Source organism: Parambassis ranga, chromosome 3 (genome assembly GCF_900634625.1).
Source record: "Parambassis ranga chromosome 3, fParRan2.1, whole genome shotgun sequence".
NCBI lineage: Eukaryota > Metazoa > Chordata > Actinopteri > Ambassidae > Parambassis > Parambassis ranga.
The window spans coordinates 26,207,177-26,224,254 of NC_041024.1; the positions used below are offsets into that span (position 1 = coordinate 26,207,177).

General features: G+C 40.2%; 1 protein-coding gene across 3 annotated transcripts in view; it reads left to right on the forward strand.

Moving 5' to 3' along the window:
- Nucleotides 1-17,078, forward strand: part of LOC114433288 (anoctamin-9-like) — a 56,775-nt gene that overhangs the window by 29,784 nt on the left and 9,913 nt on the right. For 2 of the 3 annotated variants that reach the window (XM_028401774.1, XM_028401776.1), the window contains 7 exons: nucleotides 1,572-1,676; nucleotides 1,951-2,115; nucleotides 15,404-15,440; nucleotides 15,811-15,922; nucleotides 16,174-16,228; nucleotides 16,331-16,428; nucleotides 16,526-16,716. In XM_028401774.1, the coding sequence (XP_028257575.1) occupies nucleotides 1,572-1,676; nucleotides 1,951-2,115; nucleotides 15,404-15,440; nucleotides 15,811-15,922; nucleotides 16,174-16,228; nucleotides 16,331-16,428; nucleotides 16,526-16,716 (763 nt within the window). The remainder of the gene's footprint in view (nucleotides 1-1,571; nucleotides 1,677-1,950; nucleotides 2,116-15,403; nucleotides 15,441-15,810; nucleotides 15,923-16,173; nucleotides 16,229-16,330; nucleotides 16,429-16,525; nucleotides 16,717-17,078) is intronic. The other variant, XM_028401775.1, reaches the window with a different exon arrangement.

Sequence of the window (17,078 nt, forward strand, 5' to 3'; positions counted from 1 at the left end):
TTGTTTTTTGACAACAAATTACCTCAGCCAACCATTAACCATGAGTGAAAGAAAGGTTTTTGTGTTATAAATAATATTATCTGAAAAATGGCCAAGAAATAAATTCTGCCAGGGCATGTAAACTTATGAGCACAACTGTATGTCACATAAAACATTATTACCAAAACAAAATGTTGTAACCACAACATACAAAAAGGAATGGAATGAATGAAAGGAATGTCCCAACTAATTTATTCCTCAGTTTGAAATTAGAAATTTAATTTGGAAAAAGCAGAGAACAGCAGAGAATGTGAGGCAAATTGAATGTGATCCCATGCAGCAGGAAAAAACATGTCTTATTCTTGCTATCAACCTGTCCAATTAACCCAAAGGCAATGCAGACTCACTAGTTGCCCCTAATAATAATAGAAACTTCCTGGTTGTCATGATCCTGTGTTTCTTTTGTACAACATAGTAACAACGTATTTTTTTTAGCCGGCAGAGATCGGCTCGTATAATTTGCAACAGCAATGATGTAAAAAGTGGCGATGTCTATGTATCATACTAGCCTTGTTGTACTTCAGTCTTGAGTCCTTTGTGTATGATCGTAGTTTGTATTTTTGGCCTTGCCCTTTTTTGTACTTTAGCTCAGTGTCTTTTGTGCATGACCCCAGCCTGTCTGACTAGCCTTATAATTTTATAAATAATTTTGGGTTTAACTGTATATATAATGGTTTTTCATTGGGCCCTAATTATTATTAATGGGAGCAGCCATTTTATGTGCCTTACTCAGAGAGGTGTTGCTGAGCACTTGTTGCACCTGCTGTGGTGGGCTAGGCAACTCACAGACAGTCTTTTACTCTGTGTGACTCTCTATGTATTTAATATTGTACTCATAATGAGTCCAGCTGGGCTGTATTGATAATGGTTATTAATGGGAGAAGCCACTTTGTTGCTGCACCTGCTGTTGTCTCCCATGCAACAAACTGACCTGTGACTTGCTCATCAAAAGGAGGCGGGCCTAAGGCAGCCCACAGAGAAAAATGATATAGAAAACGTTCTTGTGATGTCAGTTTATTTTCAAATTTAATGTTTCTTGGTCAAAGCCAGCCAGATAGAAATGGAGTTTAATCAAAAATCCAGAACAAATTTAATAATGAAGTGAATGAGAGGGGCTGGTGCTCCAATTTTTTTGTTCCTGTTTTTTTTCCATCTTTGTGTGTGTGACCCAAAAACCACCATAAAACTTAACCTGCAATATCTGAAATACAATTAAAATATTGAAACACAAATGTATTTAGGAGAATGTAGCTGCCTTCTGACCCATATAAAGTTTGAATGCTGCTTGTATGGCATAAAGTATGGCAAAGCTAATTTTTCTCTTTTTTTCTCTCCTCATTCAAAATCTATGTTTTTTACTGTTTTGACTGTAAAGGTGTATTAACAGTAAGCCAATGCTGCATTGGCCCAAAATAAATGCTGCAATGGCACACCAATAAACATATCTGCAAGCTTTTCTTTGTAGTGTATCTTTGATGTGTCTTTATTAATGTTGTATTAAATATCTGCTTACTTGTTTTGGTTTTTAACAGGAGGAACTGATTATGGAAATAGTAAATGATCCAAACTGTAAACCTAAACAGTTCAGACACTCATACCTCTGCAGTTCTCTGGTCCTCATCCTGGTGACACTCATGGTAAGATATCCACTGACACCCCTCCATTTGTCTATTTTTGTCAGGTGTTTTGTGAGGCCCACAGCCATGCAGCTCATATACTCCCTTTGTATACTGTAGCAACATCACTGAAATCTGAACTGTTCTCAAAATGATGTCTGCAGTTTGTCTAGGGCTCTTGAATGAAAAACATGCCACTTAGAATGAAATAAAAATGACAAAATGAAGAGAAGAAGACAATGCAAAGTATGTGTGACAGTTTTATAAGCGGGAATATGATGTCATTTTTTTGCAGTTGATGCTAATCATGGGCCTTGCTCATGCTCTGGTGGTGTTTCGAGTAGTGGCTGCACCCTTAATATCTGAATCAAAGTGGGGGTTTTTTATTGACCATGGCAACTCTGTGGCTATGATGCTTGGAGCTGTGCTGCACTACCTCACTATTCAGATCATGACCCGGGTATGTATGTTTGTATGTGTATATTTGTATATTGTTTATAAGCTCATTCATTCTTAAATATTCAACAACAAAAAAATCGAACATCCTGTAACAATCTAACTGCCTGTCCATTTGCATGTGCTTTTTGAAGTCAAAGTAGAATGAGCATTTTTACCCAATGTAGTTTGGACCGCTTTGTCTGCATATCAATGTCTCTCTCACAAGAGTTACAGATTCTTTAAAATATAGCTCATAGGCAAAGTTCCAGCTCTGCTGAACTGTGGCCCAATGTTTTCCCTGGTACTGTACTATGGTACTATTTGTGGGAATGGTGTCACCCAAAAAGACTCATACTACTCATACGAGTCTTTAAGACTCGTGCTACTACCTGTGGAAAGACATACACCACAGCAGCACTGTCAATGATCAGCAGTGACTGGTTATGGGATGGTGTATGCTGTTTCACCACCTTCTTTGTATGTAGAATTGCCATTGTCACTGATGACATTACCCTCAGTGTCGCCCTCTCTAGCCCCTGTGATGCATTTAAATATAGTTGCTGATGTCAGCTTCACATACTGCAAAACAGAATCAGAGTCGCTGAGTGGAGACAAGCGGATAGATATTTTCACCGTTGGTGGTTGAACCACTGGCCTTTGTTTCGGGCTACATTTTCTTCAAACCTCCACCCAACTTCTCTGACCTCCTGGCTGCTGGGGGATGGCTAACAGCAGCTAAGCTAGGCTGGTCCGCACAGGCTAACTACTGGACTGTGATCTTGAGTACAGCACCTCTGTATTTGGTCCAGGTACCACTAGACTAGACTAAATGCCTGGCCAGCAGAAGAGGCAGCAGGCCACATGGCGCTCTCCTTGAAAGGGAATGTCAGACAAATCTGTGGGGATGTCCTCCCTGATAAACTGAGATTGGGCATTGCTTAAAGATGCCATTTTTTGCCACAGAGACCATGCAGAGGATGCAAGAGACATTAGGTGAGAGCCTCAGTACCTATGCTGATGACGTGCGTGCCTACACTTGCCAACGGCACCCTATTCATTCAGGAGGTCCTCTAGGGGATACCTGTCCAGACTTTTGTTCGGGATCTGCAGCCAGAACATCCCGCAGAACATCTATGTCTTCAGGCTCCCACCAAATTGGCCGCAGCCAAGCTGAGGTGGAGTGTGTAAAAAAATATGCCCAAAGAAACAACCACTGAGTAAGTCAGGTAGATGAAGAGAGTGAAGAGGGGGGACATGCTCCAGGTTGTTGCTGCTGCTGATATGGAGGGCTGCTACAGGTGTGGCAAACCAGGTCATGATGCCCATCACTGCCCAACCCCTGCACCTTGCCACCCAGCTGAATGGCAAAGTAGGATTAGAAGGATTAGACGGCTTCATGAGGGGGCTGTTGTCAAGCAGCTCTTAGAGGCATTTAGGGATGTGTTTGCCACTAAAAATGCAGACTGCGCCAATACCAACCTGGTCGTCCATGACATGGACACAAGAGAAGCTAGACCCATATGGCTATACCCATATGGCTATACTGTCAATGCCAGCCCCTTTGCCAGGCAGCTGCTGGCACAACAAGGTGGAGGAGACGTTTCAAGCAGGCATCACTGAGCCATCCAACAGCCCTGTCATCCTTGTGAGGAAGAAAGATGGCACCTAGCGGTTCTGTGTGGCTTACCAAAGATTGAGTTGTGTCACCCACAAAGACTCATACTCACTCCCACGTATAGATGCTTAACTACATCTTGGGTTCTTTCTGTCCAGGAGTGGCTAACCCCATGGGATGTCTCCAACCCTCATGCATTGTTCGCAAACACTACCCTAATGTGTTGTTCGGGGACAAAAACGTCCCCTAACTTTAATGGTTTTAAAAATATATTAGATAAATATTTTTTTGAAATTTTTTTGCATAGACCTTTTAATTAACTTCAGTTCTAATCAACAGTAATGAAAAAATCATTTTCCCCCAGGATTTTAACTCTTTAATCACCAATTTTATAAGGGGTGGTGCTGAAAATTGAAAAAAAAAAAAACACAAAATGGCTCATTTTTAATAGAAAAGGTGAACGTGGACTGGATTCTTTTTAACCTTTATTACAGTCTTGGTCATGTCAAAGATCAGTAAAAAAATTGACTTTATTGCATTATTAGTTTTTGCACAGCACTGGATTTTCTTTTTTTCTCCCTAATGTGTTGTTCGGGGACAAAAACGTCCCCTAACTTTAACGGTTTTAAAAATATATTAGATAAATATTTTTTGAAATTTTTTTGGATAGACCTTTTAATTAACTTCAGTTCTGATCAACAGTAGTGAAAAAATCATTTTCCCCCAGGATTTTAACCCTTTAATCACCAATTTTATAAGGGGTGGTGCTGAAGATTGAAAAAAAAACACACAAAATGGCTCATTTTTAATAGAAAAGGTGAATGTGGACTGGATTCTTTTTAACCTTTATTACAGTCTTGGTCATGTCAAACATCAGTAAAAAAATTGACTTTATTGCATTATTAGTTTTTGCACAGCACTGGATTTTCTTTTTTTCTCCCATTTTGTCCCATAGACTTACATTATAAACACACTTTTTTTGACTGCACAGCCATGGCACTACATAATCATGCATTCTTGATTGTTGGTGGTTTACCCTGTTGGTAGGAGGTAAAATTTGTGATTTTTACAGTTAACAACTTAATTACCATATTAACCCTTTACCTGCAGACCTGTGCTCATGTACTGTAGTTTCTGGCTTGTATATGGAGTTATAGGGAGTATTTTAGCACATAATTGTGTGTCTACACACTGTGTGTGTATGTTAGAGAGGAAGAGAGCCATTTGCACACTGATCTTGTTGTCTGTGAGTACACACAACCACAGAGTCTTCATAGTAAACAAAAACAAAGAAAGTGTTGCTATGCATGTGTGGCCCTTTGATGTCTACAAGTGCAGACTAAACAAAACAAAAAGGCAAGTGGTCTTACATGTGACCTTGTGGTCATTTGATGGTGAGAAGAGCAGAAAGCAACATGAAGAGAGGATTCACTTGTGCACAATCTCTGGAAATGATTGTGCAGCCTGGCTCTATGAAGGGCCAGGCTGTGAAGCTGTGAAGGCTGCACAAGTAGATCCGTCACTTGTTCACAAGCGAATCCTTCATTCGTTCACAAGTGAATCCTTCATTCGTTCACAAGTGAATCCTTCACTCATGCACAGGTGAATCCTCTCTTCATGCTGCTTGCTGCTCTTGTCACCATTAAATGACCAGGAGGATGCATGCAAGTCCACTAGTGTTTTTGTTTTGTTTAGTCTGAACCTCTCAGCATCAAAGGGCCCGGCACTTACTTTTAGGGCTGCAACAAATTTACTTTACTTTACTTTACTAAACTACTTTCAATACTAATTTTAGTAGGGGACTAAACTGTAGATTAGATTTGGTTAGTCAATGATTATTTATTATGTTATCAAGTTATCTATCTATGGTGTCTATTTAGTAACATGCACATGTACGTATGGTCGTGTGGAGCGCAACACACCATGGAAAAGGGGCACTTAGACTTCACTTAGACTAATTCAGTGATCTCAACTGAGACACTAACCTAAAAGTAAAGTCACTCTACCACTTGACCATGGCAACTCTGTGGCTATGATGCTTGGAGCTGTGCTGCACTACCTCACTATTCAGATCATGACCCGGGTATGTATGTTTGTATGTGTATATTTGTATATTGTTTATAAGCTCATTCATTCTTAAATATTCAACAACAAAAAAATCGAACATCCTGTAACAATCTAACTGCCTGTCCATTTGCATGTGCTTTTTGAAGTCAAAGTAGAATGAGCATTTTTACCCAATGTAGTTTGGACCGCTTTGTCTGCATATCAATGTCTCTCTCACAAGAGTTACAGATTCTTTAAAATATAGCTCATAGGCAAAGTTCCAGCTCTGCTGAACTGTGGCCCAATGTTTTCCCTGGTACTGTACTATGGTACTATTTGTGGGAATGGTGTCACCCAAAAAGACTCATACTACTCATACGAGTCTTTAAGACTCGTGCTACTACCTGTGGAAAGACATACACCACAGCAGCACTGTCAATGATCAGCAGTGACTGGTTATGGGATGGTGTATGCTGTTTCACCACCTTCTTTGTATGTAGAATTGCCATTGTCACTGATGACATTACCCTCAGTGTCGCCCTCTCTAGCCCCTGTGATGCATTTAAATATAGTTGCTGATGTCAGCTTCACATACTGCAAAACAGAATCAGAGTCGCTGAGTGGAGACAAGCGGATAGATATTTTCACCGTTGGTGGTTGAACCACTGGCCTTTGTTTCGGGCTACATTTTCTTCAAACCTCCACCCAACTTCTCTGACCTCCTGGCTGCTGGGGGATGGCTAACAGCAGCTAAGCTAGGCTGGTCCGCACAGGCTAACTACTGGACTGTGATCTTGAGTACAGCACCTCTGTATTTGGTCCAGGTACCACTAGACTAGACTAAATGCCTGGCCAGCAGAAGAGGCAGCAGGCCACATGGCGCTCTCCTTGAAAGGGAATGTCAGACAAATCTGTGGGGATGTCCTCCCTGATAAACTGAGATTGGGCATTGCTTAAAGATGCCATTTTTTGCCACAGAGACCATGCAGAGGATGCAAGAGACATTAGGTGAGAGCCTCAGTACCTATGCTGATGACGTGCGTGCCTACACTTGCCAACGGCACCCTATTCATTCAGGAGGTCCTCTAGGGGATACCTGTCCAGACTTTTGTTCGGGATCTGCAGCCAGAACATCCCGCAGAACATCTATGTCTTCAGGCTCCCACCAAATTGGCCGCAGCCAAGCTGAGGTGGAGTGTGTAAAAAAATATGCCCAAAGAAACAACCACTGAGTAAGTCAGGTAGATGAAGAGAGTGAAGAGGGGGGACATGCTCCAGGTTGTTGCTGCTGCTGATATGGAGGGCTGCTACAGGTGTGGCAAACCAGGTCATGATGCCCATCACTGCCCAACCCCTGCACCTTGCCACCCAGCTGAATGGCAAAGTAGGATTAGAAGGATTAGACGGCTTCATGAGGGGGCTGTTGTCAAGCAGCTCTTAGAGGCATTTAGGGATGTGTTTGCCACTAAAAATGCAGACTGCGCCAATACCAACCTGGTCGTCCATGACATGGACACAAGAGAAGCTAGACCCATATGGCTATACCCATATGGCTATACTGTCAATGCCAGCCCCTTTGCCAGGCAGCTGCTGGCACAACAAGGTGGAGGAGACGTTTCAAGCAGGCATCACTGAGCCATCCAACAGCCCTGTCATCCTTGTGAGGAAGAAAGATGGCACCTAGCGGTTCTGTGTGGCTTACCAAAGATTGAGTTGTGTCACCCACAAAGACTCATACTCACTCCCACGTATAGATGCTTAACTACATCTTGGGTTCTTTCTGTCCAGGAGTGGCTAACCCCATGGGATGTCTCCAACCCTCATGCATTGTTCGCAAACACTACCCTAATGTGTTGTTCGGGGACAAAAACGTCCCCTAACTTTAATGGTTTTAAAAATATATTAGATAAATATTTTTTTGAAATTTTTTTGCATAGACCTTTTAATTAACTTCAGTTCTAATCAACAGTAATGAAAAAATCATTTTCCCCCAGGATTTTAACTCTTTAATCACCAATTTTATAAGGGGTGGTGCTGAAAATTGAAAAAAAAAAAACACAAAATGGCTCATTTTTAATAGAAAAGGTGAACGTGGACTGGATTCTTTTTAACCTTTATTACAGTCTTGGTCATGTCAAAGATCAGTAAAAAAATTGACTTTATTGCATTATTAGTTTTTGCACAGCACTGGATTTTCTTTTTTTCTCCCTAATGTGTTGTTCGGGGACAAAAACGTCCCCTAACTTTAACGGTTTTAAAAATATATTAGATAAATATTTTTTTGAAATTTTTTTGGATAGACCTTTTAATTAACTTCAGTTCTGATCAACAGTAGTGAAAAAATCATTTTCCCCCAGGATTTTAACCCTTTAATCACCAATTTTATAAGGGGTGGTGCTGAAGATTGAAAAAAAAACACACAAAATGGCTCATTTTTAATAGAAAAGGTGAATGTGGACTGGATTCTTTTTAACCTTTATTACAGTCTTGGTCATGTCAAACATCAGTAAAAAAATTGACTTTATTGCATTATTAGTTTTTGCACAGCACTGGATTTTCTTTTTTTCTCCCATTTTGTCCCATAGACTTACATTATAAACACACTTTTTTTGACTGCACAGCCATGGCACTACATAATCATGCATTCTTGATTGTTGGTGGTTTACCCTGTTGGTAGGAGGTAAAATTTGTGATTTTTACAGTTAACAACTTAATTACCATATTAACCCTTTACCTGCAGACCTGTGCTCATGTACTGTAGTTTCTGGCTTGTATATGGAGTTATAGGGAGTATTTTAGCACATAATTGTGTGTCTACACACTGTGTGTGTATGTTAGAGAGGAAGAGAGCCATTTGCACACTGATCTTGTTGTCTGTGAGTACACACAACCACAGAGTCTTCATAGTAAACAAAAACAAAGAAAGTGTTGCTATGCATGTGTGGCCCTTTGATGTCTACAAGTGCAGACTAAACAAAACAAAAAGGCAAGTGGTCTTACATGTGACCTTGTGGTCATTTGATGGTGAGAAGAGCAGAAAGCAACATGAAGAGAGGATTCACTTGTGCACAATCTCTGGAAATGATTGTGCAGCCTGGCTCTATGAAGGGCCAGGCTGTGAAGCTGTGAAGGCTGCACAAGTAGATCCGTCACTTGTTCACAAGCGAATCCTTCATTCGTTCACAAGTGAATCCTTCATTCGTTCACAAGTGAATCCTTCACTCATGCACAGGTGAATCCTCTCTTCATGCTGCTTGCTGCTCTTGTCACCATTAAATGACCAGGAGGATGCATGCAAGTCCACTAGTGTTTTTGTTTTGTTTAGTCTGAACCTCTCAGCATCAAAGGGCCCGGCACTTACTTTTAGGGCTGCAACAAATTTACTTTACTTTACTTTACTAAACTACTTTCAATACTAATTTTAGTAGGGGACTAAACTGTAGATTAGATTTGGTTAGTCAATGATTATTTATTATGTTATCAAGTTATCTATCTATGGTGTCTATTTAGTAACATGCACATGTACGTATGGTCGTGTGGAGCGCAACACACCATGGAAAAGGGGCACTTAGACTTCACTTAGACTAATTCAGTGATCTCAACTGAGACACTAACCTAAAAGTAAAGTCACTCTACCACTTGACCATGGCAACTCTGTGGCTATGATGCTTGGAGCTGTGCTGCACTACCTCACTATTCAGATCATGACCCGGGTATGTATGTTTGTATGTGTATATTTGTATATTGTTTATAAGCTCATTCATTCTTAAATATTCAACAACAAAAAAATCGAACATCCTGTAACAATCTAACTGCCTGTCCATTTGCATGTGCTTTTTGAAGTCAAAGTAGAATGAGCATTTTTACCCAATGTAGTTTGGACCGCTTTGTCTGCATATCAATGTCTCTCTCACAAGAGTTACAGATTCTTTAAAATATAGCTCATAGGCAAAGTTCCAGCTCTGCTGAACTGTGGCCCAATGTTTTCCCTGGTACTGTACTATGGTACTATTTGTGGGAATGGTGTCACCCAAAAAGACTCATACTACTCATACGAGTCTTTAAGACTCGTGCTACTACCTGTGGAAAGACATACACCACAGCAGCACTGTCAATGATCAGCAGTGACTGGTTATGGGATGGTGTATGCTGTTTCACCACCTTCTTTGTATGTAGAATTGCCATTGTCACTGATGACATTACCCTCAGTGTCGCCCTCTCTAGCCCCTGTGATGCATTTAAATATAGTTGCTGATGTCAGCTTCACATACTGCAAAACAGAATCAGAGTCGCTGAGTGGAGACAAGCGGATAGATATTTTCACCGTTGGTGGTTGAACCACTGGCCTTTGTTTCGGGCTACATTTTCTTCAAACCTCCACCCAACTTCTCTGACCTCCTGGCTGCTGGGGGATGGCTAACAGCAGCTAAGCTAGGCTGGTCCGCACAGGCTAACTACTGGACTGTGATCTTGAGTACAGCACCTCTGTATTTGGTCCAGGTACCACTAGACTAGACTAAATGCCTGGCCAGCAGAAGAGGCAGCAGGCCACATGGCGCTCTCCTTGAAAGGGAATGTCAGACAAATCTGTGGGGATGTCCTCCCTGATAAACTGAGATTGGGCATTGCTTAAAGATGCCATTTTTTGCCACAGAGACCATGCAGAGGATGCAAGAGACATTAGGTGAGAGCCTCAGTACCTATGCTGATGACGTGCGTGCCTACACTTGCCAACGGCACCCTATTCATTCAGGAGGTCCTCTAGGGGATACCTGTCCAGACTTTTGTTCGGGATCTGCAGCCAGAACATCCCGCAGAACATCTATGTCTTCAGGCTCCCACCAAATTGGCCGCAGCCAAGCTGAGGTGGAGTGTGTAAAAAAATATGCCCAAAGAAACAACCACTGAGTAAGTCAGGTAGATGAAGAGAGTGAAGAGGGGGGACATGCTCCAGGTTGTTGCTGCTGCTGATATGGAGGGCTGCTACAGGTGTGGCAAACCAGGTCATGATGCCCATCACTGCCCAACCCCTGCACCTTGCCACCCAGCTGAATGGCAAAGTAGGATTAGAAGGATTAGACGGCTTCATGAGGGGGCTGTTGTCAAGCAGCTCTTAGAGGCATTTAGGGATGTGTTTGCCACTAAAAATGCAGACTGCGCCAATACCAACCTGGTCGTCCATGACATGGACACAAGAGAAGCTAGACCCATATGGCTATACCCATATGGCTATACTGTCAATGCCAGCCCCTTTGCCAGGCAGCTGCTGGCACAACAAGGTGGAGGAGACGTTTCAAGCAGGCATCACTGAGCCATCCAACAGCCCTGTCATCCTTGTGAGGAAGAAAGATGGCACCTAGCGGTTCTGTGTGGCTTACCAAAGATTGAGTTGTGTCACCCACAAAGACTCATACTCACTCCCACGTATAGATGCTTAACTACATCTTGGGTTCTTTCTGTCCAGGAGTGGCTAACCCCATGGGATGTCTCCAACCCTCATGCATTGTTCGCAAACACTACCCTAATGTGTTGTTCGGGGACAAAAACGTCCCCTAACTTTAATGGTTTTAAAAATATATTAGATAAATATTTTTTTGAAATTTTTTTGCATAGACCTTTTAATTAACTTCAGTTCTAATCAACAGTAATGAAAAAATCATTTTCCCCCAGGATTTTAACTCTTTAATCACCAATTTTATAAGGGGTGGTGCTGAAAATTGAAAAAAAAAAAACACAAAATGGCTCATTTTTAATAGAAAAGGTGAACGTGGACTGGATTCTTTTTAACCTTTATTACAGTCTTGGTCATGTCAAAGATCAGTAAAAAAATTGACTTTATTGCATTATTAGTTTTTGCACAGCACTGGATTTTCTTTTTTTCTCCCTAATGTGTTGTTCGGGGACAAAAACGTCCCCTAACTTTAACGGTTTTAAAAATATATTAGATAAATATTTTTTTGAAATTTTTTTGGATAGACCTTTTAATTAACTTCAGTTCTGATCAACAGTAGTGAAAAAATCATTTTCCCCCAGGATTTTAACCCTTTAATCACCAATTTTATAAGGGGTGGTGCTGAAGATTGAAAAAAAAACACACAAAATGGCTCATTTTTAATAGAAAAGGTGAATGTGGACTGGATTCTTTTTAACCTTTATTACAGTCTTGGTCATGTCAAACATCAGTAAAAAAATTGACTTTATTGCATTATTAGTTTTTGCACAGCACTGGATTTTCTTTTTTTCTCCCATTTTGTCCCATAGACTTACATTATAAACACACTTTTTTTGACTGCACAGCCATGGCACTACATAATCATGCATTCTTGATTGTTGGTGGTTTACCCTGTTGGTAGGAGGTAAAATTTGTGATTTTTACAGTTAACAACTTAATTACCATATTAACCCTTTACCTGCAGACCTGTGCTCATGTACTGTAGTTTCTGGCTTGTATATGGAGTTATAGGGAGTATTTTAGCACATAATTGTGTGTCTACACACTGTGTGTGTATGTTAGAGAGGAAGAGAGCCATTTGCACACTGATCTTGTTGTCTGTGAGTACACACAACCACAGAGTCTTCATAGTAAACAAAAACAAAGAAAGTGTTGCTATGCATGTGTGGCCCTTTGATGTCTACAAGTGCAGACTAAACAAAACAAAAAGGCAAGTGGTCTTACATGTGACCTTGTGGTCATTTGATGGTGAGAAGAGCAGAAAGCAACATGAAGAGAGGATTCACTTGTGCACAATCTCTGGAAATGATTGTGCAGCCTGGCTCTATGAAGGGCCAGGCTGTGAAGCTGTGAAGGCTGCACAAGTAGATCCGTCACTTGTTCACAAGCGAATCCTTCATTCGTTCACAAGTGAATCCTTCATTCGTTCACAAGTGAATCCTTCACTCATGCACAGGTGAATCCTCTCTTCATGCTGCTTGCTGCTCTTGTCACCATTAAATGACCAGGAGGATGCATGCAAGTCCACTAGTGTTTTTGTTTTGTTTAGTCTGAACCTCTCAGCATCAAAGGGCCCGGCACTTACTTTTAGGGCTGCAACAAATTTACTTTACTTTACTTTACTAAACTACTTTCAATACTAATTTTAGTAGGGGACTAAACTGTAGATTAGATTTGGTTAGTCAATGATTATTTATTATGTTATCAAGTTATCTATCTATGGTGTCTATTTAGTAACATGCACATGTACGTATGGTCGTGTGGAGCGCAACACACCATGGAAAAGGGGCACTTAGACTTCACTTAGACTAATTCAGTGATCTCAACTGAGACACTAACCTAAAAGTAAAGTCACTCTACTGGAGGACGTGTTTTCCGAAAGCTAAAAAAAAAAAAAAAACAGCTATTTTACCCATCCACAACTTCAGACGCCAGAACTCCTGGATGTTTTCATTTTACATGCTTATGCATCGCCGTTGTACGTCTGAATTAGGTACACTTCACTTACTTAGTAACTTTATTTTCCTGACTTTCCTTCCCTGACAGTGTGCAAATGGCTCTCTTCCTCTCTAACATACACACACAGTGTGTAGACACACAATTATGTGCTAAAATACTCCCTATAACTCCATATACAAGCCAGAAACTACACTACATGAGCACAGGCCTGCAGGTAAAGGGTTAATATGGTAATTAAGTTGTTAACTGTAAAAATCACAAATGTTACCTCCTACCAACAGGGTAAACCACCAACAATCAAGAATGCATGATTATTTAGTGCCATGGCTGTGCAGTCAAAAAAAGTGTGTTTATAATGTAAGTCTATGGGACAAAATGGGAGAAAAAAAGAAAATCCAGTGCTGTGCAAAAACTAATAATGCAATAAAGTCATTTTTTTTACTGATGTTTGACATGACCAAGACTGTAATAAAGGTTAAAAAGAATCCAGTCCACGTTCACCTTTTCTATTAAAAATGAGCCATTTTGTGTTTTTTTTTTTTCAATTTTCAGCACCACCCCTTATAAAATTGGCGATTAAAGGGTTAAAATCCTGGGGGAAAATGATTTTTTCACTACTGTTGATTAGAACTGAAGTTAATTAAAAGGTCTATGCAAAAAAATTTCAAAAAAATATTTATCTAATATATTTTTAAAACCGTTAAAGTTAGGGGACGTTTTTGTCCCCGAACAACACATTAGGGGGTAAAATTTGCCCACAGTGTACCGTTGACCTATGAAAAATTTTAAAATCATATTAACAAAATTTATGTAAAATTAAGCTTCCTCATTGAGGAAAAATGATTCAATTTGTCCACATATTGACAAAGTTATGGCCAAAATAAACAGAAAAATTTCTCTCAGAGGACAAAAATGTCCCGAACAACACATGAGGGCTAAACTCTGCAACTTCTTGGGCCTGGCATCCTATTAGCAGAGGCTGGCCACCATCGCCAGCCCCTGTTAACCCAAAATGGCCAAACATTCCAGTGGACAAACTGTAGCACATGGTGCTGGCTTATCCCTACACTGAAAAGACCTTCATTATTGACACAGATACCAGTAACATGGGTCTTGGGGGCTGTATTTCTCCAGCAGGGGGAACAGGTTACTGCCTACTACAGCTCAGTAAGCCTGAGAAATACTACTGTGTTACTCGCTGTGAGCTACTTTAATGTTTTTTTAATGTTTTTACATTAAGAGTTTTGGAATGTGTCAATTCCCTATGGTGTCATGAATGGACACAGTGAATTTCAGATCAATTGGATAATGTATGTCGGGTGTGGCAAGTTTTGTAGAAGGGTCACAAATCGAAAAAGATGACCACAACAGTGAAAATGGCGGACTTCATGTTGGGTTTGGAGGGGGGTGCTTTTTGTGCATCTTGGGGTGGCACATACCAATTTTCATAATCTCACATAAAACTAGCCAGTGGGGCTACCAATCCTTGTTGCTTGGGCGCTACAAAAAAATCCTAAAGGTTCTGATAGGGCTTCACACTGATTCTCGGTGCTTGAGCCCTGAATAATAAATAAAAAACAGGTCTAAAAATTATTTTAAAAACTTTTTTAAGGAAAGGATTAGAACTCAGGAGAGAACTCTACTTTTGGCTGTTCCAACAGGGATCACTACAGCGAATCATCTGTTTCCACCTAACTTTGTCCTTGGTATCCTTTTCTTCTATCACACCAACAAACTTCATGTTCTCATTTAGCACATCCATAAATCTCCTCTTTGACCTTCCTCTTGACCTATTGCTTTGCAGCTCCATCCTCCTGCCAATATTAAGATTAAGATTAAGAAGATCTTTATTTGTCAAACAATTGGAAAATCACATTGTTACCACAGCAGATATGAGAGCAGCGATATACAGTATAAAAATAAATATGACATAGTCCAGCTTCTTCCTCTTTCTGTGATGCTGCTGCTCTAGCAGACCACACTGTACTGTAAGTTTGATCTTAGAGACGTTTAATTGTAGGTGTGGACATGTGCAGTGCTATCCTATGTAGTTTGTGGCAATTTGTTGTAATAGATGTATGTATCTCTAAAACTGTAAAACTATAAAATCAGTTGTTCTTCTTATAGATGCTTCTGCTTGAGCTGTATGTATAGGACAGTCACTTAATGCTGTTCTGTGTTCTGTTCTGTAATATCAATGTAACAACTCTTATGTCTCTCCTTTAACACTACCTGCAGGTGAACAGATGGGTGTCCCTCAAACTCTGTGAGATAGGTGAGAGCAACATTGGCAATATTCATAACAAAACTGTAAAAATCACAGCAGATCCTGCTGATAAACCTGATACACCATAAGACAAGATCGGGTAACATCAGCACATCTTGGTATAGGATACAGTGTTATATAGCCACTATTCGATTACTGAATGCATGGGTTGGATGTAAATGAAATGAAAAAACTTTGGTTTAGCAATGTTAAGATGACATTAATAAAGAATTTAGCCAAGCAAAGATCACATAATAATCCTATTGAGGGTAGAAGAGAGGGACAAAAGATCTACCGGCCACAGGGTGGTGGGAGATTTTTCCAACAAGTTTCTTGTCCAGTTTCTCTCATGATACATTTGCATATTTGTGTGTTTCAGAAAAGCTAAACTCGTTTGCTGCTGCAGAGAGGAGCTTCACAGTCAAGATGTTTACCTTTCAGTTCTTCACCCTCTTCTCTTCTCTCTTCTATGTGGCCTTTTTCCTTGGCAGGTATTCCTTCTTTGAGTTTCACATGCAGACATAGATCATGAAATATGATAGACATGAAGTCAGAAAGTCACAGTAGTTGAATGTCAACACTCCATTAGGACTTTTTGTCTTTCTCAGTGATTCCAGGATTCTTCCCTTTCCCCTTTTGCAGATTTTTTCATCTCATTCTAACCAATATACAGTACAACAGGGTTCAATTGTTTTAACTGGTGATATGAATATTAATTTATCCATTTTTAATGCTGTCTCAGGATAAATGGCCACCCAGGAAATTATGTACGCATCGCTAGGTTTAGACTGGAGGAGGTACGCAGTTTAAAAATGTTCAGCAATTTATACATTAATACTATCGTGCTTAAACTCATTGTATTGTAAACCCATGAGTATTGTACTGTATGTGTCTTGCAGTGCCATCCTAGTGGTTGTTTGACAGACCTCTTTATCCAGATGGCAGTGATCATGCTTCTCAAGCAGACCCTCAACAACATCTTTGAGTTTTCTGTGCCGTGAGTGTGATGTATTTTTGTTAACTTTTCATATTTGCTCATGAGTTGTAAGATGTAAACTGCACAGAATCCTGACAAAAGTTTTGTGTGTTTCCAGCTGGTTGAAGAGCTGTCTGAGCAGAAACAAAGCAAAGAAGCTAGAGAGAAAATGTGGTTACTGTTATAGAAAGGCCTGCCAGGATGAACAAGTGGAACCATGTGACATCTGCAAAATCCGTGACTGGCTACGTAATTACCACCTTCACCACATTGATGCATTCAGCCTGTTCAATGAATTTTTGGAAATGGGTAATTGCACAATGACACTGACAACCACAACACAAAGGTTAAAAAACTGCTCAAGAGGTATGTTTTTTCAGTCGAGTGAGTAATTTTAATGTACAGTTTTGCTGACAGCTTTACATACCCTTGCAGAATCTGAAACAAGTTGTTATGAGACTCTTTATTTTCTAAAGTCTAAATCTCCACAAATCTCAGTGTAAAACTTGACTCATGATCAAAAACTTAGGACCGAGAAAAATGGCTTTTCAAAAGACAAGCCAGATAGCTAGCAGTTCTCATCTCTGAAAAAAATGAAAGAACTCTAATATATGTAGTAGGTAGGCAGGAGGCCATCTAGGATGAAATGCCAAAGATTTACATTAGAGTAC